Source organism: Clupea harengus, chromosome 12 (assembly GCF_900700415.2).
Source record: "Clupea harengus chromosome 12, Ch_v2.0.2, whole genome shotgun sequence".
Lineage (NCBI taxonomy): Eukaryota > Metazoa > Chordata > Actinopteri > Clupeiformes > Clupeidae > Clupea > Clupea harengus.
This window is the reverse complement of record NC_045163.1, coordinates 7483590-7506455: the sequence shown is the minus strand read 5'-3', so window position 1 is coordinate 7506455 and position 22866 is coordinate 7483590. Positions and strand designations below refer to the sequence as shown.

Sequence of the window (22866 nt, the reverse complement as noted above, 5' to 3'; positions counted from 1 at the left end):
CACACACACACACACACACACACACACACACACACACACACACACACACACACACACACACACACACACAAACACAAACACAAACACACCAGCTGATGGTTTGTAGAAAACACGAGAAGTAAACCCTTTTCTGGTGGATTGTGGGTAAACTGGTAGTCACCAACGCTTTGCTTGACCTCCCAACCTTCAAGCGAAGCTGAGATTTTAGAACCATGAGCGCCGCTTACACAATAAAAAAACCACTCGGTTACTGCGAATTACCCACAGTGAACCTGAGCGAGACGCATGGCCACCCACCTCGACAGTAGTCCATGAGGATAAGGACCTCCCACACATCTCCCCCTCCCACTGCTGTGATGCTGGAGTCCAGGTAGCCCACGATGTTCTTGTGGCCCACTAGGTCCTTCTGTAAGGCCCAGCCAGGAGCCGAGCAGAAATGAAGAGAGAGAGGAAGGTCAGAGCATCATTCAGAGAGAGAGCGAGAGAGAACGTGGGGTTTATTTACATAACACTTCTCTATTACTATAACACAGAGGTCATACTTGAAGGCCAAGAATGAAAAAGCAGAAGACAAAGAAAAAAATAAAATGGTGCTCGGAGAAAAGGGGGAGAAGGGCATTAGCAGGCTTCTCTCAAGTTTCCCCTGAACAACTGCAAGCTGTACATGAAAGACTTTGAGGGGAAAACTCCCTCATGACTTGGGTAAGCGCATGTTTAATGAAAAACACCCCTTCACTCCCATCCCTTCAAGTGCAATCAAGCGACTTAAGTGATGAAATCTGTAACAGATGTATCTAATTCTTAAAAATCATGCTCCATAATGTTAATCAGATGTGTTGGTGTTCAATATAAATTAGATTATGGGCCTATGATATGATCTGAAGAGCCACTCAACCACCCTTGTGATTAGCTAGGCTAAGTGGTTGGCTACTGGGACTCATGAAGGTCTCTCAATGATGTACATCCTATCTTAATGAACGCAGAGCACATCCAGTATAATACTGACAGTGAGTCAGCACTGGGGAAAACTGACAGAGATTACTCAAACCCCTGTCCACCTGCCCCAGCTGGCACGTGTCCCCAGCAGTCTGGCCTCTCACCATGATCTGGATCTCGCGCTTGCAGACCTGGAGATCGTGCTCGTTGTTGACATACATCCTCTTCAGAGCGACGCGGACCCCCTGGTGTGTCCGCACCAAGAAGACGATGGCAAAACCCCCTGTGGAGGAATAAGATGCACTCATTAATGACAGCCAGGAATAGAGGTTTTAGCTCAGCTTTTAAACAGAGCACACACAATTAGGGCTGAACGATGAATTGCATTTGCGATTTAATTGCGATATGATAAAACGTGATTTTCTAACCGCAACGTTCGCGATTAAAAACGTGGTCTTAAAAAATATTTTTTTTTTTAAAAAAATTCTGAAGATGGTACATTTTGCACAACGTGTGAACAAAAGTGCATGCCTTGTGTTTATTCTTACAATTACTTTTGTTTAAATTACTTAAATGCACAGTGGCAAAGCCACCGATTGGTTGTTCTTGATTCGGTAATGAGCAGTTAAATAAAAATGTAAAATGTGGGAAATAACATTTTACACTAAATGTGTCTAATATTGTGTTGGTCATATTTAAATCATTCATTACGATTTGTTGGGAAAAAAATGAGGATAAAAAAAAAAAATCGCATATTAAATCGCAATCGCAATATTGGGGGGAAAAAAATCGCAATTACATTATTTTCCCAAATCGTTCAGCCCTACACACAATGATAAAATCTGTCAGATACCATAGCTGGATCTCACTGGTATGGTATAAAATGCTAGGGGTGTGTGTGTGTGTGTGAGGGCGTGGTTCAAAGAATAGCTTCCAGTTTATTTCCTCATATTTACAGTGGTGGTGGCTTCCCATAGAGACAAGAGACCTGGCAACCTCTGCAGGTTTTCAACCACTCTTGAAATCATCCTAATCAATAGTGTACGCTTCCAACTGAACATGGTGGACATCCTCCACTTACTCCAGTACTTCACTCATCAATACCATTCACAAGCAATTACCATTAGCCTATCTTTGACCACCACCACTACCTCAAAAGGATAATTAACATTAAAACTGGATGAACCTACAAACTGACTTTCATCTGTTTGCTATCAACCTGGGAGGCAATTGCCCACACAGTGATCAATCACCTGTAATTACAACCTGGGAAAAACATAAAGGGTACTTCTGCTAATCAAGTCAACTTCTTTAATTAATCCACATCCTCCTGGGTGAAACTGGACCCAGAAAAACACAAAGACCAGGTCAACTCTTGACCCTGGGTGCACGTGTCCCAGTATGGGTGGTGGCGGCTGGCTGGGAAACAAGGAAGCTAAGTATCCAAAGACACACTATAGCAAGCCTCCAACTGTAACTGACTGCAAACACACACACACATCGAGACACACTTGAGCTGGGGGTCACTTCAGGAGAGCACATCTGTGCAGACTGCAGTATGTACAGAGTGTGTCTATGGCATTGCAGATGTAAGATCAGATCTACATTGTGTTGAAACAGGAGTGTGTTGGATCTTGTGAGCATGTAGGTGCAGTGAATGGGGGAGCATTTAACAGTCTGCCAATGTGCTGAAAGATCGTCGTGTTTATGACAGATTTCAGGTGAAAACACCAACGGTTATACTATATTATAACAGAACTCTGTTTTAGTAATGAAGTTAGTTGCAGGATTTAGCAAAGGACTCGATGGAATGCCGGTCAGACGGGTAAGGTGTTGGTTTATTCTGCTTATTCTATGCGACAGATCTCAAGCGCACAACACACTATGATGGAGAGACAGAAGGAGGGATAGACCATTTGAATGTTAATGAGCGTGCCCCCTCTTTTGGTGCCAGTTTACTTAATGTAATTCTGATACATTCTTGAGGGGGAAGGCTTCATATGACTTGCAACAATTTAAAAAGTATATGAAAAACACCCAACATTCTTCAGTGCAGTGGGATGGACTGTTTGAGGACATCCTTGGAGTATGAGGAATGTATGTGGCGATACAAGAATATATGTGAAATGTGTTGGACACTGCAACAACATGCGTGGAGTGTGTACAACACTGTGAAAGTATTTATGTGGGGCGTGTGACAGTGAAAGCATGCGGTGTGTGGCGGTGTATGTATGTGTGTGTGTGTGTGTGTGTGTGTGTGTGTGTGTGTGTGTATCACTGAAAAAGCATCAGTGGTTTGTGAATGTGTACTGGTAAAAGCCTGTGTGGTTGGCGGGGGGGAGAATAGGCCTAACTGAGCAATGCTGCTGAGCAAATGCAGGGGAACTGCAGAGGCGACACACAGGCTATTCACTCTGTGTACTCCACCCCACAGGCCCGCTGTAATCAAAACCATGTGTGGCTCGCTGAGAGACTATTAGGACCGCCACGTTAGGACCTCGTCAGCACAGCGCTGCTGGGGCTGCAGTTACAGCAGGGAGGAGATTGTGTGTGTGCGTGTGTGTCTGTATCTACATGTTTGCTTGACTGTGTGTGTTGGAAAGGGTGTATGTTTGTGTGTCGTGTGTCGTGTGTGTGTGTGTGTGTATATCTGTACAAGTTTGTTTGACTGTGTTGGAATGGGTGTATGTTTGTGTATCCTGTGTGTGTTTGTGTATATCTGTACATGTTTGTCTGACTGTGTGTGTTGGAATTGGTGTATGTTTGTGTGTTGTGTGTATATCTGTACATGTTTGTTTGACTGTGTGTGTTGGAATGGGTGTATGTGTGTGTGTGTGTGTGTGCGTGTTTATACGATGAGAGGAGTGGGGGTTTTCCTGCTGAATCTGGGGCAGAACATCTCTCTGAGATCAGTAAGATACAGGCTTCAGCCCACACCCTCCTGGGACGCACTCCACCAGTGAGCGTGCTCTGCTTCCAACACCTCCCCGCTGCTCATGGAAGAGTCACAGAGGAGGGTGGAGAGGGCAGACTGGAGTGGAGGTGCTCCAACTACAAGCACAGGCGTAGTTTTGTTTACACATACCGTAAGGGAGTAAAACTAGGGAGCCCATGTTAAAATATTCAGTGACAGTGTAGTCGGGCTACATTTGATAGCCAAGAAAACGAATAGGGACGGGGTAATAGCCTCTGCAACATTCCACGGGAAACAAACCTTGGACCCCCATCTACTAGGTCGTGACAAAACAGAGCGTGAGAAGTTTTGTTTACACATAGTGAGGCAGTAAAATACTGTGGAAGGCCAGCGATTGCAGTAATACAGATATGAGCTTGAGTGTGTGCAAACCCAGTGTGGTCTGCACTAACCAGGCCACTGTGGAGAGATGCAGCACAGCAGGTCCACTCAGCGACTATGACACTGAATCACAGACACGCAGAAGGGCCCATCTGGACAGACCAAGATGCCAGGACTTCTAAAATCACGCCAGGAACAGGCACAGCCTCTGTCAGTTCTCCTGGTACAGGGCGTTTCAGTTCCTCAGGAGCTACTAAGGCAATGCAGACATCGCTGACATCCATGATTTACACCCACCCCACCTCATCACTCCTAGGCTCAAATACTTAAGACCCATTAAACCTCAAATGTTATTCCAAAGCCTTTTCTATGGACAGGTGCCAACCAAATTGTCACTGCAGTTGCTCTCTCTTAGTTGTGTGATTTCGGGAATAGATGAATCACTATCATTTACTTTAAGGGGTTGCTGTCACCCTAGCTGGGAATCCTCACAATTAACTCATATTCTAACCCAACGCTGATGGCACACGGCCACGCCATTCAATCAGCAACGGCACACACGAAACGGATTTCCAAAAATGTATTACTTTAATCTGCTATGCTGACAATATAGAGCTGCCCGACAAGACTCACCTCAGTAACGGGCACCCTTCAGTTCATTTGGGTTTATTTAACATGCTTGTCGAACAACTCCCCCTCAGGGCATTTTCATATTGTAATGTATATCGTTTAACGTGTTAAGGTTAACGTGTTGAGATTAAACATATAGATGTGATTTCAAGCAGAGGGAAACTATGTTAAAATATTCAGTGACTGTGTAGTCGGGGTACATTTGATGATTAAGAAAAATTATTGCAACGGGGTAACAGTCTCTGCAGAAACACAAATCTTCACCTGATCACTTCACTAGGTCACGACAAAGCAGAGCGTGGCAAGCTTAGCAACCACAGCCACTCACCTTCAGCTAGAGTTTCGTCAACGGTGACTTGATGACGTCCGATGGTAAACACGCGTCCGATGAAGTTGCCACCAGCGCTGCTTGATCCGCCACCACCCCCTCCCGAACCGGGCCCAGAACTGACCAGCTCTCGACGACCCTCAAAGAACTTCTTCATGATTATTTGTGCTTAGCAAGTTTTTTCGCAAAGCTTCGTTTAACAGGCCACCAGAATGGCTTTGATTTAATAAGATATGAGCCCCAATCTGGACAGTTGACTGATTCAAGAAACGTTTACTTATGCTAGCTAGCTGACTTGCTATAAGCTACTGCTAACCTGCAGATTTCAGTTAGCGTTAAAACAAGAGCAATATTACTGGTTGTACTCTCCCATAGGGTGCCAGTTTAGTTGCTAAATAATTATCAGTTAAGCACGGTCTCAAATCCAAGAAAACAGCCAAACCACATTAACATGCAGCTAGCTAGATTATTGGCAAATATGACAACATTGACAGCCCGTCAATTTCTGTGTGTTGACTAACGTTAGATATTAAATTCAGTGGTATGTAGCTTCCCTGCGCTAAACCCAATGCTCACTGGTTTTGCATTTCTATTTTAGAACAGCTGGATAAATATTGTGCGGAGTGATGAATAGCTGTACCATTACAAGCTAATAGTGAATAGAATACCCTGGTAAACTATGTAAAAAGCAACTAAGCAAGCCACAGACTGGTAGCTAATCAGCTACAAGGATATCAAAATAAACATCTTAATGAGCCACTAGTACTTGCTGATAGCTAGCTAGTAGGTTGCGCTCAGGTTCCTTAACACAAACCACCACTCACTAGGACAACGCTGCTGCACATAATCCGTTATGTAGCGTTTTTAAATCAGCGCTGCATGTATTGCTCTCTCAAAATCAGCAAGATAGCTAGAACACTGGTAGTAAGTGTAAATTAGCTTGTGATAAACTGCCAAAACGATGTAAATCCACCAGACAACACTACCGTTAGCTATATTTATTAGCTAGCGCTGGACGTTAATGTAACCTAGGACTACCAACGGACTATGTACACCCATTTACTGCAACGTTGGCTATTTGATATGTGAGCTGGTTAGACGACTGGCGAATTATGCCACGTTATAATAAAGCAGGAATGGGTTGACCATAATAATGAATAAAGTCATCTGACCTTACATATGACTTACGTTACTACTGCAAACGGTCAGATCCATGCAGTGGTTATCCACATCAAAAAATGTCACAGGTTAGCTGGCTGGCTAGCTATCCTACATGAAGTAGCCTAAATCACAGCTTGATAAGCTAATGTTTGCTAACGTTAGCGCTCATCCAAATTACTGACAAGCTATGGCATGTCAATAACCCATACAGTCAAGGCCGTCCTGCAGATATTCTACCAGTCGTGACTCTTCTTCGGAGCATCAAATTCGATGCCATCCGAGAGTTCCTTTGCCATGCAATTTCAACGCACTGTCAAGGCCATTTCCATTGAAAACCGTTACAGATTTCTGATGATGAGGAGATATCTGGTAACAGGAAATTCCTGACCTTCTTCGTTTTCATTCGCTGAGGACAAATGAGGATTTTTCTATACCGCCATCTAGAGAATTGGCCCACTTACACACAGTCTCCCGTTATCCATCTGATTTGAAACCCACATCTGGCCATTTCCAGTGAAAAGTATGCTAGTTGATCATTCTTACCCTGTGAAATCATATGACATTGTGCATGATTTAATTAACACGTACTGTGCTTCATAGCTAAATAGAAAACATTTAAAAGAACCCTCTTAATGCCCACATTTTGGAATCATCTATGTTATCATCATGTAGGCCTACTTGCCCAGTGCCTATGTGAGATCTGTCCCACATCTGCTGCAGAACCACATCAGAATAGCAACATGTCCCTTAAAAAGGGCAATCATGACCCAACCTTCCCCCTTTTTTAGAGAGAGAACTGAAAGTAAGGCATTGTTCATAAAAGGTTATTTACCAAATAATCTTAATTATGAGAGGGAAACTCTCTAGATGCAATTTATATATAAATAAAACAGCGAAAGTAGTCATTGTTTTTAGGGGGGACAAAGAAAAGAATAGCTACTAGCAGAATGTTTCTGTCACTGTCAACACCTATCAATCACTCTAGTCACCACTAGAGAGCGCAAGTCCAGTCGCCCTGATCACAACGGAATGGTTAGCAAGTCACAGACAGTCTACTGCGTCAACTCAGGTGTTCTTTTTAAAATATAAAACATCCATTCACCCCAGTCAAAGTGTGTTATAATGGACTGACCACCTGAGTTAGGACTTGCACTTACAAGTTCAAAATCCAACAGAGACTTTTCTGGGTCAGATGCTTCTCTTCCTCTATCAGCTATATGAACAAAACTGTTGATAAGACGAAACCTCTTACTTCCCCCAAAATACCACATTTAGCATTTAACAGGGTTCTGCTTGGTGCCTTCTAACGCACTGGCAGCAAAAGGGTGTTTATGAATGAGGAAATGTAACCTGATCCCTAATACAACACACCCACTCCCTTGTCATAAAACCCAGCAGTGCCCGTGGGTTTCTCCTTGCCGTCTTCATTTTTTCCTGTGTTCATCTCTGGGACCTGAATCAAACCCGCCTAAGGTAGGCTTCTAAATACAATAAAATATGAGGTTATTGCCTCTTTTTTTAAGTTTGTGTATGACATAATGTAGCGTTACGGTTTCTCCAGCAGGCTCTTGGCCACTGTAAGAGGAAATTGAGAAATTACTTTTGTTGCAAATGGCCAGTTTGTCAACAGCACTCTAGTAGCATAATATTGTGTATGTTTTGATGAAGTCTTACTTTTTACTGTTTGAAAAGCTTGGTTTACTGTATACTCGGCGCAAAGTGAGCCGGTTACGCCCCGGGCTGCTCCGTCATGTCATGTGAACGCACTGTAATAGCGACTGGCTTTCCAGGTTGTTTCACAACGCTTTGCTTACCCGATAAAATTTCCATGCAAGCATTTCCAACAAAACGTCGAGAGTTACCCGGCCTTTCACTAAAGTGTCCTCCCAGCAGCAGGTGATGCCGCTTGGCCACTCGCCCTTTTAACTAGCATGTTTAGAATGAAAGATTGGAATGACAGCTGCTATAGCTGCTTCTCACAGATAATGCAGGCATACTTTTTGAAAATGAATGCACAGAAATAGCCTAGTTAAAGTGCTGAGCCTTTGCTATATTAAATGTGTTTTGCTGCTGTTCAGTCTAAAAGGACAACGTGAACTGGCTAAGAAAACGACAGTCTCAAGATGAACATTACAATAATTAGGCCAACACCTTTTGCTATGCCTCCTTTTCACAGTGTGGCTAAACGTAGATCGAAAAACCAAGTCTAGGACTAGACTGAAATCACATCTTCATTCTTTAATTGAACCAGTCTTGGTATGTAATCTGATTAAATGAAGGGAAGATGAATGTGACAGATTGTTACCTGGAAAACAAGTAATAATCACAGGTCAGCCTCGAGGCTTAATGAGATGATTGTGTGAGGAAAACTGAGCTTAGTGTTTCATCATTTATTTATCAGGAGAAGCATCTATAAAGCACCTTAAGCATACTCTGTAGGGCATAAGGGGAAACCACGTAGAGGTTTTGAGCTAAACGTGAGGTCCAGGTAATTATAGGTCTCAGCAACCACCTGTTGTCATCCCAGCCCATGCTGGTTGCTACGGTAAACAAGAAGGACTCTGTGCCAACACACACAGTGCCATATCCTGCATTAAAGCACCCTTTAGATCAGTTGCGTGTTTTTAAGTGTGCTTCGCATTTTGATTGTCATAAACTACATACATGCATTACTGATGTCTTGTATATAAATATATTAAATCTAAAGTATATGTTAAAACATAAGCAGTATCTAAGTTGTCCTGATCCTTATAGGTTTTAATTGATTTTTGTTTTATGTCTCTTCAGCTTTGGCATCTTTATTGCTTTGTTTCCAAGCATCCCTTTCATACTACAATGGCAGCAGTAAGTAAACATCCCCATGAAATGCAGTAGAAATACATCATTGATGCATGTATTTGTTTCATATTTACATCACAGTTTTTCATTTATTGTTTTACTGATTTGCATACCCCATACACTCCTCTGTGTTCTGTGTTCGTTGGTAACCTGCCCCCAGGATCGAGTGCTACTATAGTATCTATTATCTTATCCTGTTGCATGACAGCCACCTGAGCCACCCTAAATAGCTGCCAGACCAGGCCCACCCCATGCACGGATGCGGTTTACAGTCTGTCTATCTCTAAGCCATGATCTAGTTCATGGCTATGATGTTTTACACACATTCATAATGTTCTAGATCATCCAAATGCTGGCCTCTCCGTAAGTCAATGGTGCCTGTGCGCAGAGCTGATTGCTGTGTGTAACTGGCCCACCTGAGCCACCCATGTCCCTCTCTAAATAGCTGCCAGAACAGGGCCAACCCAGGCACGGATGCGGTTTAGAGTCTGTCTATCTCTAAGCCATGATCTAGTTCATGGTTATGCTGTTTTACACACATTCATAATGTTCTAAATTATCCAAACGCTGGTCTCTCCATAAGGCAATGCTCCCTGTGCGCAGTCCCAGCTGAATTCACAAAGTCAGACAGAAGGAGTGAACACACAGAGAATGATGCACGAGATATGGAAGCAGGAATAAATAACTACCCTTTCAGTTCAGTAGCCTTCAAGTTTACGAAAGCACGCATAGGAGAAGACATATACCCATCCATATCCACACAGACCTTCCCATGTTTGTGTCTGCTTCTCTCATCATGTTACATATTTTGTCTTGATGGTGCTTTTGACTCCTTCCTTACTCATTTCACACAATATTGTTTTGTGAGAGTGAATGATAGTGGAGAATCAGGAGAGATGGAGCGCTGGTGTACATGTTGTGTCCTTTATCTCCTGTTCCTTTAGGTGGGATCTCGTGGAACGATTCCTGAAGCCTCCCCCTTCAAACCTGAGGAGGATGTCGAGAAGCTCAGGTCTGCCATGAAAGGAGCAGGTGTGTTGCACGGACACACACACACACTCACACACACACATACACACCAGACTGAGCATGTGTTGGGCTGCACAGCCTTTAACAGAAACAGCATCCAGGCTTGCCTGTCATTTCAGAGTTGGTTCTCTGTTTAGACCTGTGACTGCAGTCTAGATAAATAAGTTGTCCACTGGAAGGGAGCTAACAGCTGGAGATCTTCTTCATTTCCTCTAAAGCTTTAGGTGCCATTTCCTCGTTTGATTTTAAAGTAGAGGAGATTTTATACAGTTAGATGTTAGAGGAGATTTTATACAGTTAGATTTTAGATTTCAGTGATGTGGCCTTTCCCTCTAAATTACAGGTTACTCGCTGGTCTGACGCCACAGTTTCCTCATAACCATATGTGGTTTTCTTCTGTGACCTACACTTTCCCCTCAGTAGGTCTAAGTGACCACATGTACTATATTAAATCAAGGATTGACCTCACTCACTAAACCAGATCAGGAGATGACCAATTTGAATTCTATCAGATCAGGTGGGGACCTTGTGAAATGGTGTGTGTGTGTGTGTGTGTGTGTGTGTGTGTGTGTGTGTGTGTGTGTGTGTGTGTGTGTGTGTGTGTGTCATCTAACCTGTTGTAGGGGACAATGGGTTGAGTCTTGAGAGTTGGCCTTGGCTCGGTGTTGGCATTCTGGGAGTGAGGTTGCAGGCTGTAGTTTGTAATGGAAGTCAGCTGATAGTGGTCTGAGGTTCATTACTGACTCACTGCCACCCTGCTCAGGCCCGGCGCAGTGCCAAGAGAAGACGTGGGATGTGTGAGGGGTCAGACGAGCGCTCACATGGCAGCAGCCTTCATTCTTCAGAAAGTTTCCAATTATGTTGTTTTCCTAGGGACACCACGCTAATGCAGTCTGGCCTGGGGTGGCTCGCTTAACAGGGCTGCTGCAGGTCGACTGACTGGAATATGTTGGTTTTTTGTCAGGCACCAACGAGGCAACCGTCATTGAGGTCCTGGCTCATCGCACTATTGCACAGAGGCAACGCATCAAGGAAGCTTACAAGCAGTCTATTGGGAAGGTACTGAAGAAGCCATGTTACACAGCATGCCTCTTTGCTTTCTCTCTCTCTCATGTTTTCTCTGACTCCTTGTCTCTCTCTTTTTCATTCTCTCTTTCATATTCCCCTATATCCCCATTCTCATCACACACACACACACACACACACGCACACGCACACGCACACGCACACGCACACGCACACGCACACACGCACCAAGTTTTCAGTATCTTTGTTAATTCAAATTTGTTTAACTCCTGAAAGAAAGAAAGAAAGATTGTAAGATTGTGGGTAATTTGTGGTTAGGTAAATAGTACACTAGACAGAGGCAGATGTTATAAAATGGCGTCATAAAAACGGGACTGTTAACTGGTAATGGTGATGTCTGCATAGATAGCAGTGTTATTTCACTGTCAAACAGAGATAATAGGGAAATACTGTATATGGGTCGTCTTTGATCAGACAGTTAATGTTTTAAGTCAAATGTCCTTGCTGTTGGAGAAGTTGTGAGTGTGTGAGAACCTGTCTCCCAACAGACAGTATTGACTCAGTCATAAACCAACAGGCTTCTCTTTGTGGGTGGCAGATGAGGCACTCCACCTAATAGATGATGTATTTAACCTCATCAGCAGGCTTCCCTGTCACTGTCTGATTTGCCTTTCAGAGCAGTCGATGAAGTAGCTTAAAGCCGTCTAGTTTTGTGGAACTAAGGTTATCTGAGAGGCCTTGAGTGCTGATGATTGACGTGTTGAACTAACACTGACCTCTAACTTGTCTGATAGAACTGATTTGGTTATAACGGCTATAAAATAACAGACTTCCCGGTTACCGTTTCCTATGAGAGAGTTCTCCTAATGGTTAACGCATTAAAGTGCCATTTATTAACTGGGCAGTGGTCCACACCAGTTTGGTTGAGAGAAACTGTCAGAGGGGTCAGGGATGTCCTGATAGTGTAGTTTTCAGAGTACTCGACCAGCCAGTTAATGACGGTTCATGAGTGTCTGCTAGCTGTGGAAGGGCTTTAGCAGCAGGAGGAGGGATCTGGAATACCAGGCAGTCCCTGAAGAATGCAGTGCTTGGACTTTCTCAACAATGGCTGTCAGGTCCTGTGCTGTGCAGTGAAGTTTTTGTGGAGGTTCTGCTGATCCAGGGAAGTCTTCAGTGTGTGTGTGTGTGTGTGTATGTGTGTGTGCTTGCCTGTACATGTGTGCGTGCCTGTGTGTGCGTGCCTGTGTGTGTGTGCGCGTGCCTGTGTGTCTGTGTGTGTGTGTGCGTGTGCGTGTGTGTGCCTGTGTGTGTGTGTGTGTGTGCTTGCCTGTGTGTGTGTGTGCGTGTGTGTGTGCGTGCCTGTGTGGGTGCCTGTGTGCGTGCCTGTGTGTGTGTGCGCGTGCCTGTGTGTCTGTGTGTGTGTGCGTGTGCATGTGCGTGTGCGTGCCTGTGTGTGTGTGTGTGTGTGTGTGTGTGTGTGTGTGCTTGCCTGTGTGTGTGTGTGTGTGTGTGCGTGCCTGTGTGCGTGCCTGTGTGTGTGTGTGTGTGTGTGCGTGTGTGCGTGTGTGTGTGTGTGTGTGTGTGTGTGTGTGTGTGTGTGTGTGTGTGTGTATGTTTGGCAGATGTGGTCAGAAAGATTGACTCATACTTCAGCACAGGGTGTTGCAGGCTGAGGTCGAGGCGGTCTTAAAGAGGAGCTTGTCTGTGGGCTGTAGTTCACTCCACTCTCCACTGTCTCTGGATCAGCACACAGACGTCTAAACACTCCATAGCCCAACATCAGCACTGTTCCTCGAGCTGTTTCACGAGCAGTACACAAACAAACATCCCAGAGCTTAAAAAAATGAATTGCACAGTGTTTAGAAACATGCCTGAAGCAACAAAAGCCTATCTAAATACTAGTCTATATAGCCCTACATCAGAACTGTTACTGTTTCTCTAGCTGTTTCATCAGCACAATCTCGGCTGTCTCTGGATCAGCGCTCAAACATCTACAAAGCTACAGCAGTCTTCAAACACAACATAACTTCACCCTCCAGCACTGCTATCCTATACATTAGCACGCAACACTACACACACACACACACACACACACACACACACACACACACACACACACCCTGTGTTCAGATGGTTCTAGAATGAAATGGTGGAACAGTTCTTAGGTTAGCAGCTGTGTGGGTTGTATTTTCCCGGCAGGGCTGCCTAGAACACATCCATCACATTAGAGCAGTGTGTCATTTTCTTTTTTATACTTTTCCATAGCAATAACCCGTTGTTTATGTCTGTTTATATATATATATATATATAATACCCATAATACCTACTATATATACCTACAGTGCATTTCGGAAAGTTTTCCACATTTTCATAGGTTTCAGACTCATCTTAAAATGGATTCAATTCAATTTCTTTTTCTCATCAATCTACCCAATACGCCACGATGACAAGGCAAAAACAGGTTTTTGGTGTGTTTCATTAATTTATAAAAAAATATCAGACCCTTCACTCAGTACTTGGTTAAAGCACAATTGGCAGCAGTGACCGCCTCGTGTCTTCTTGCGAATGATCCTACAAGCTTGGCACACCTTTCTTTTAGAAATGTCTCCCATTCTTTTTGGCAGATTTTCTTTTTGGCCATTTTCAGGTTCTATTGGGTTCAGACCCGTACTCTGACTGGGCCACTCCAGGCCGTTCACAGAGTTTTCCCGAAGCCACTCCTGTGTTTTCTTGGCGGTGTGCTTCAGGTCGTTGTCTTGTTGAAATATAAACCTTTGCACCAGCCTGAGCACTCTGGAAAAAGTTTTCACTCAGGATTGCTTTATATTTTTCTGCATCCATCTTTTCCCTCTATCCTACATATCTTCCTTGCTGTTTTTCTATTTAAATGGCGGTTCTTAGCGCGGCTTCACTCAGCTTAGCCCAGCTTAGCCCGTTGACCAATCACAGCCTGGTTTTGGATTTCCATACATCTGCTTTGTTTCTAGCTGTTTCTATTTCTGTGTGCCAGCTCGCTAGTTCTTCAGATGACAATGTTATTTAAACATGTAATTTTTATCACGTTTATACCACTTATCAAAATGAGAGAATACATTTATTTTGTTAATTTAATGTCTACCTAAACACTGTGGTAGAAATGCCGATGGGCAGCTCTGCTTTATACCTGTCTTGATATACAAACATACAGACACACTATGGCAACCTCTAAGTAATGACTGAGCCACTCACAAAATGAGTGCGGTGCGGCGCAGTTTGCCGCTATTAACTTGTAATGGAAATGCAAATTAGCTCGGCACAACCTGGCCAAAAGAGCCGATGGAAAAAGCCCAACAGTCCCTGAAGGTGCCACCACACTGTTTGACTGTAGAGGTGGTATTAATGAAGTGATGCTCAGTGCCTGGTTTCTTCCACACACGCCATTGGGAATTGTGGCCAAATTGTGGTTCCACCCATATTTTCAACGCATTTATGACAATTCGAATAAATAAAATGAGAGTCTGTGCATGTTTCCATCTCCTGAGTTCTGCGAGTTGTGAACAGGCGTGGGATTAAAAGAAGTAAGTTTTCCAGGGACACTTGAATGGGAACACCTAATACAACAAATGCGAATCTTTTCAAATAAACCCGTTTCCATCAACCTTAGTCGCATTATATCCTATGCAAATCGGAAGTTAATCCACCCCCTTCTAGCAAATCTATTTCTTATTTGTCTTACAAGATTTTTTGCGCGATTCAAGCGTTTCTACTCTAATTTCCTATTAGAATGGTCATAATTCACATTAAGAAGTAGGATGGAAACCCAACTATTGATTGAAATAGGATGCACCAGAGCTCAATTGCAAGAGTCGTAACTAGGGGTCTGAATACTTTTATTTTTAATAAATTAAGAAAACACTCCCAAGAACCTGTTTTTGCTTTGTCATTGTGGAGTAATGAGAAAAAACTTGAAAGGGTCGGAAAACTTTATATATACATATTCAAACTATATCTATATGTGTGTGTGTGTGTGTGTGTGTGTGTGTGTGTGTGTGTGTGTGTGTGTGTGTGTGTGTGTGTGTGTGTGTGTGTGTGTGTGTGTGTGTGTGTGTGTGTGTGTGTGTGTGTGTGTGTGTAATAACAAATAATGAATATTGTGTCTTTCTTCTCTTTGTCTCTCTCTCTCTCTCTCTATCTCTCTCTCTCAGGACTTGAAGGATGACTTGATAGGAGAATTGACTGGGAACTTTGAGAAGGTGGTGGTTGGTCTCTTGATGACTGCACCAGAGTATGATGCCTATGAGCTTCACAATGCCATTCAGGTCAGTCTTGAGCTTCACAGTGCCATTCAGGTCAGTCTTGAGCTTCACAGTGCCATGAAGGCCAGTCTTGAGCTTCACAGTGCCATGAAGGTCAGTCTTGAGCTTCACAGTGCCATGAGGGCCAGTCTTGAGCTTCACAGTGCTATCAAGGTTATTCGCCCCTGTGGGCCTTGGTTACTCCAGCTGTACAGGGTGTCAGTGTGGAAACGCTTAGATAGCCCTGCTGGATGGCGCTACGACGTTACATTCACATGCACTCTAAAGAGGCAGTTCACACGTGGGCAGGGCTCTGACCAATGAGATACAGAGGAGTTAGCATGTACCCAGGGTTCTTACCAATGAGTTACAGAGGGAGTAGGCATTCAACTACTTATAAAATAAAGTTTCTTCAAGGAGAGTCTGAGTTCGGAGATTCGTTGTGTAGCAAGGCCTTTATTGAAGATCAATAAAATGAGGTGATTCACGAAGTGTCAGAATTATTATAGTCTTAACCCTTCCTATCTATTACCTCCCACTCCCTTATGTCTCACTAAGTTTGGCCTATCATTTAGGAACAACATCCCCTTGGCAGCTTGCCACTAGTATGTTGGGTTCCCATTTCTCCCTACTTCAGCAAATTATGACATGTGATGTTATCTAGGTTAATAGCAGGGCAGCATAAGGCTTAAGGCCACCATTTTGTGTTATGCTTCTTCACAGTTTTCTAGTTCACAGTTTACTCAAGCTTGCAAAATGCAGGTCTCATCAATTAGATACAGAGGGAGTTAGCATGTAGCCAGGGTTATTACTAATGACATACAGAGGGAGTTAGCATGGGCTCCTACCAATACGATACAAATGGAATTAGCATTTAGCCAGAGCTCTTATCAGTGATATACAGAGGGAGTTAGTATGTAGCCAGGGTTATTACTAATGACATACAGAGGGAGTTAGCATGGGCTCTTATGAATGATATACAAATGGAATTAGCATGTAGCCAGAGCTCTTATCAGTTATATACAGGAGGGCGGGGTACACTTTTAACAGAGCGGAAAAAATAAAGTGCCCAGTGTTTCTAACATCATGTACGGTGGTCATTGGTTTGTCATGTTGGGATTTTTGGGTCTTCTGATGTCTGTCAAACATAAATGATGGCATGTGTATAAATCTAGCCATTTCTATAGAATTAGCTGGTAAATGATGCATGTGAGAATCCAGACTTTCTGGGCTCCATAAGCCTGAATAAAGCATTACATTTTAGTATGTTTTTCTCTCCTGTAATGACAGGGTGCAGGAACTGAAGAGGCTGCTCTTATTGACATCCTAGCCTCTAGATCCAGTGAAGAAGTCAGGGCAATCAACAACTATTACAAAAAGAGTAAGTACCATTGTGTTTGTATGCTAATGAGTGCTCAATTTTGTGACAAAATGACTGATACAGTTGTAATTCCTGATATCTAATAGAGTGGCGTATTTATTGGCTGAAGGAAGGACATCTGGAATCATCCAGTGGAATATAGACTGTTGTCACCCCTTGGGATTTTAAGTCTAAGCGCCTACCAACACCAGAGTAATGGCTGAGGTGTTGGTGTGCTATGTGTAAACCTGTTTTTTTACTGATGCTATAATTCAGCGCAGACAGAGGGGTCTTGCAAAGCTTGCTCCCAATAGAGCTTCTGTATGCTTGTGTAGTGTTGTGTGTTGATTGAGAGGCAGACTCTGATGAGATCTTCAGGAATGATATGCTCAGTTCCAGCCCTGTGTGTGGGTTTCTTTGCTGCAGAGTTTGACAAGAGCCTGGAGGACGACATCTCTAGTGACACCTCTGGCATGTTCAAGAGGGTTCTGGTCTCTCTGACCACGGTAAGCACAGCCAGACATGCACCTACACAAATACATGTAGAGACACACACACACACACACACACACACACACACACACACACACACACACACACACACACACGTGCAGCACATTCACATACACTCACACCCACACACATGTGAATGCACATATTTGCGCACACACACACATACACACACACACACACTCATGTGTGTATATGCACACACAGCGAAAAACACCCTTCTGCAACACAGGTACAAGCATACCTTGCCTTGTCCCGGAGCCACCTATGTTGACACTGCCCACCTCATGTTTGTCGTGCAAACAGTAGGGAGACTCAAGGCTGTGCCCATCACCTAATGCAGGCTTTTCACACAGGTTGAAATGTAGGATGTTAGATCGCTGACACGCACAAGAACCTAATTGATTTGAACAGTCACTGTGCTGCATGGCTGAATGTCAGGTATTGTCTGTCGCAGTTTAACCCCCAGGTGGATGTGTTCCTTTGGAGTTTCCTGTTTCCTGAACGTCCCTTTTCCTTAGTTGTTCTATGCTGTTCTGCATGTTATGTAACTGTTCAAACTCACATTGAGAGACTGATAAGGAGTTTAAGAAACAATTAATTGTCATTTCTTCCCTCATACAATTCCATGTAATGAAAGCGAAGGGCAAATGAGGTGAGGGTTAATATCCTGAACATTATAGAGAGGACCTTGCTCTACTCAGGGAGTGCAGAGACAAGGGCAAAGGGAAATCAGCTGAGCTCTAGTCATGTGTGATGCACTGCAGGGTGCATGTGGTGAATGTGTCTGTGTGTGTCGAGAGTGTGTCTGAGGATCAGTGCAGTGTTTGTGGGTGTGGTGTTAATGTGTTTGGACTTCTTTAGTGGTTTCCACTACAGCTAGTGGCTATAGAGTTGTGGTTAATACCCCCCACCCACACACACACACACACACAAAGCTAACTCAGATCACACACACAGTCACACACACTTCTCCTTAAGACCACACAAACCATAAATCCAGACCAGATTATAGTAAGCTGTAGCACTATGGTTAATAAAGTCACTCACACATACACACACACACATACAGTACACACACACATACAGTACACACAATCCACACAATCACACGCCCACATTCAAGACACAAAACACATTGACAGTGCGATACACAGGTAGGCACAAATAACTAAAATGTCAATCAGCAGAAGTTATTACAATGTACTTTATTTTGAGGTCTTGGCATTTTCTCACTCGGTGAGCAGATGATGCTGAGCTTTTTATTAAACAGTCCTTGGGCACTGTGTGTGTGTGTGTGAGTTTGACTTTGCTCGCTCTTTTGTGACTGTGTGTTTTGTGTTTGTGTGTTGGATAGGCCGGGCGTGATACGACTGACTCTGTGAATGACGCTGGGGCAGCTCAGGATGCCAAGGTGAGTTGGGCCCGGGATTTAATAACATCTAATGCTAGCAGTAGACTCTCCCACAGACCCGGGTTCTGATCCGATAATGATGGGGTCCAGATCCGGACAATGTCTGTGGCACACGTGGGTCTGATCTCGTGATCTGTCCCACAATCCACTGCTAAAACACAAAAGCTAATCTCTACCAAGCTACATTCTGTCTACACCCAGATGAATACATCCTCCCTCATCTGTGCGTACATTCAGTTACATGTGAACTGATTGGCTTTGAAGAATGTGATGGTAAATCCCTCTAAAATGTGCTGCTGTCCCCCCCCCCCCCCCCCCCCCCCCCCACACACACACACACACACACTCACCCACCCTTCCCCAGGAGATCTTCGAGGCAGGAGAAGCACGTTGGGGCACAGACGAGGTGAAGTTCCTCACAATTCTGTGTGTGAGGAACAGGAACCATCTGCTTAAAGGTACATACACACACACACACACACACACACACACACACACACACACACACACACACACACACACACACACACACATTTGTTGTATGCATCCACATACATATATAAACACGCACATATACCCACTCACACAGTTCTGTTCCACACACATATACCCACCCCTTCACTTGTATTGTACACACACATATAAACAAACACATATGCTGTCGAGATGCACAGAGGATCTGTACAGTTTGTCGACTGTGCCCATACTCACTAATCCAGCTCAGCTACAATCAGAACTAAAATGTTATACATATATATATGTGTGTGTGTGTTTAAAGGTTAAGGTCCGGTGTTTAGCAGACATTTTTATCTAAAGTGACTGACGGGTATCCTGCAGTGGCCGGGAATCAAACGCAAGTCAACTGTTTACAAGGCAGCGACGCTAACCACTGTATGTGTGTGTGTTAGGGTGACCAGGTGTCCCACTGTGTTGTACTGCACAACATTTTGACCCTTTGTCCTGCTTCCCGCATATGGAGGCACTAACAGGACTTCTCTCTCTTTCTTTCTGTTTCTCTCTCTCACTTTCTCTGTTTCTTGTCCTCTCTGTCTCTCTCTGTCTGTCATCTGTGTATGTGTTGTTCCCGTCAGTGTTTGACGAGTATAAGAAGGTGTCTGGGCGGGACATTGAGGACAGCATTAAGAGAGAGATGTCTGGTTGTCTGGAGGATGTCTTTCTGGCCATAGGTGAGTCTCATTCACCTCACTGACACCGATCCCTCACTGAGCCATCAGACACATTCTACAGCTGTAGAACTCTACTGACGATCCCAGGCTTATGTCTACAGCTGTAGAACTCTACTGACGACCCCAGGCTTCTATCTAGAGCTGTAGAACTCTACTGACGACCCCAGGCTTCTATCTACAGATGTAGCGTAGCTATGTCAGTTATCGGAGAGTGTCAAACATCGGCCATTCTGTTAAACAATCAAAATGCTAAGTTTAATAATGGGTTAACAATCGATATGCTCAGTTTAATAATGGGTTAACATGGCAACGCGAACGTTTGCCGATAACACACATTGTCTGATAATTAACACTGTTACGATAGTACTCTACTGACGACCCCAGGCTTCTGTCTATAGCTGTAGAACTCTACTGACTACAACGGCATGGCCAGACCACAGACTGAGAATCACTTTCTGTCAATATTGGATATTAGATTTTCATTTTCAATTTTACCTCACAGAAAAGGGTGTTGGTTTGAAATATTGCTGCTTTTTTCCCCCTGCTCTCTTTTGTAAACAGAGTGACACCGGTATATGTGTGTTCCATCTGAGACACACTTCTCAGATATAATAACATTAAGTCGTGAGTCCACATATAACGTGTTGTTTACTCTTCTCCTCCCTAGTGAAATGCATCAGAAACAAGCCGGCGTTTTTTGCAGAGCGTCTGTACAAATCCATGAAGGTAAAATCTATTTTCCAGGGGTGTCTGTGTCTGTGTCTGTGTCTGTGTCTGTGTCTGTGTCTGTGTCTGTGTCTGTGTCTGTGTCTGTGTCTGTGTCTGTGTCTGTGTCTGTGTCTGTGTCTGTGTCTGTTGTCTGTGTCTGGTGTCTGTGTCTGTTGTCTGTGTATATATTTGCGTGTGTGTGTGTGCATGCGTGAAAGTGTGCTATGTAAAATGAAATCATGTCCCCTTGGCACAGGGCCTAGGTACTACAGACAGCATTCTGATCAGAATCATGGTGGCCCGAGCTGAAATTGACATGATGGACATCAAAGCTGAGTTTAACAAAATGTATGGAAAGACTCTCCACTCCTTCATCAAGGTGAGACATCAGACTGCAGCAGGCAGCCAATCACTGGAGGCCTGAGGGCTCAGCTTTGAAATAAACACCCAGATACAACCAATTCAATTGCATTTCACAGTCCACCAAGTTCACCAGCATAGTGACACATCTCTTAAAGGCCATAGCATCTAATGTTCTTGTTAGGCAAGCGTGTTGATGAAGAGGTATTAAGCCATTACCCCAATTCAATATATTGTTGTTAACTTGTTGTTTAGGAAGTAATTTATGTCCTCTTGAAAGAGCCAAATGTTCTGTTGTCGCCAGGGGGACACATCAGGTGACTACCGCAAGATCCTACTGGAGCTGTGTGGTGGCGATAACTAGAGGGTCACCTGGAGGCTGTTGAAGTCCGTGGCGGCCATTAGTGCTCCAGCTGAGAGTTGACCACCACCACCACCCCCCCACCCCCGGTTTTCACAGATCCGCCAAAGCTTTTTTTTTTTTTACATGTTTTTATAATACCAGTTATACTAAACTATGTGATATTTTGTACTGAAAGGCTTCTGTGATGTAATGATATATTTTTTTCCACAAGAGTGTGTCAAAAAAAAAAAGCTAACAGAAATGGCCATTGTTAGTGTCCTCTAACATCCTCTCATTTCAATAAACATAGTTTTCATCTCCACACAGTGTCTGAGTTCTGTTTTTAATTCAGGTCCATGCAACCTCTGCTCTTATTCGTAAGATGATGACAGATAAAGGACCAGAGGTGAATGGTGACTGTGACAGGAGATAGACAAGTGTTATGTGATTGCCTTGTCTCATCTAGAGCTTTCTGTCAGTTGTTCTATATTTTTAAGTGTGTTTCTTATGTCTTACATTGAGCACACATACACGCACAAACAAACACACACACACACACACACACAAGCATGCGCACACACATACAAAACAGGGTGATAGGCTGGGAGGACTGATATGAAGTTTGAAAACACATTACGAATTGTGAACACCACCACATTCTGATACCACCTGATACATTCCCCATGACATGAGAAATCATAACATCTGTACATGAAGCCCTCTTCTAAAGATAAGGAATGTGGCTTATTAGACTGGCCCTATTAGCAGCATTTTGAAATGCTTTTTTTCCCTGAGTTTTTCCTTGCCCCTGTCGCCATTGTGCTTGCTTCAAGAGGGTTCAGACCCTGGGCTCTGTAAAGTATTGTTTTGGCGCTACATCAATAAAATTGAATTGAATTGAAATACTCCAACAGTGCACTTCATTGTGTGCTCCTAGCAGCAGCTGAAGTAGCTAAGTGCAGAGGGAATCCTGAACATCAGAGTCAGAACGTATCCAGCTCCTCCCATCCAGGTTTGTTTTCTTCCAGGGGTGGAGTCTGGCCTGATTTAACTCCTCTCGTGTCGTTTGCAACGCTGTGTACAGTATACTATACTGAATGTTCGTTCATCAGAAAATCCAAGGTTGGTTTGATTATGTAACATGACCACAAGGTGGCGCCCGCATCTACATAGTTAACACTGGCCTCTGGCCATTTTCCACTCAAATGCTGACTGGCATGCATGGCAGGGGTGTCGTCATGGAGAGTACAATTAAATCCGAAGGAATATTGTTGCATTAATAGAGACACTGCAGCAGAGGATAACTGGTTTGATTGATTAACTCAGACATTAGTGGCACATGAGGCACTGCCCCACCAGATCCAGATGGCGCTGTGGTGCAGAAAGCTCAATGCATCTGTGCTTTGTGGCCAAATATATCTTATTTTATTTAATATGCAAAGTAGCAATTCAATTGTAAATGTGTGT

General features: G+C 43.7%; 2 protein-coding genes across 6 annotated transcripts in view; one reads left to right on the top strand and one right to left on the bottom strand.

Annotated features, from left to right (window-relative positions):
• Positions 1–7126, bottom strand: part of aak1b (AP2 associated kinase 1b) — a 44225-nt gene extending 37099 nt beyond the window's left edge. The window contains exons 1-3 of one of the 5 annotated variants that reach the window (XM_031577296.2): positions 5190–7126; positions 1101–1219; positions 298–406 (exon numbers count right to left, since the gene is read on the bottom strand). In XM_031577296.2, coding sequence (XP_031433156.1) covers positions 298–406; positions 1101–1219; positions 5190–5346 — 385 coding nt within the window. In that variant the 5' untranslated portion in view covers positions 5347–7126. The remainder of the gene's footprint in view (positions 1–297; positions 407–1100; positions 1220–5189) is intronic. The other 4 variants (XM_031577295.2, XM_031577297.2, XM_031577298.2 and 1 more) reach the window with 4 other exon arrangements.
• Positions 7127–7714: 588 nt separating this feature from the next.
• On the top strand, positions 7715–21721 carry anxa4 (annexin A4). Its single transcript, XM_012842147.3, has 13 exons — positions 7715–7823; positions 9138–9194; positions 10133–10220; positions 11182–11276; positions 15428–15541; positions 16808–16898; positions 17304–17383; positions 18745–18801; positions 19166–19259; positions 19893–19988; positions 20656–20714; positions 20953–21075; positions 21361–21721. Exons 2-13 carry the CDS (start codon positions 9186–9188, stop codon positions 21418–21420), a joined length of 966 nt encoding a protein of 321 aa, XP_012697601.1. The 5' UTR covers positions 7715–7823; positions 9138–9185; the 3' UTR covers positions 21421–21721.
• The last annotated feature ends 1145 nt before the right edge of the window (positions 21722–22866 follow it).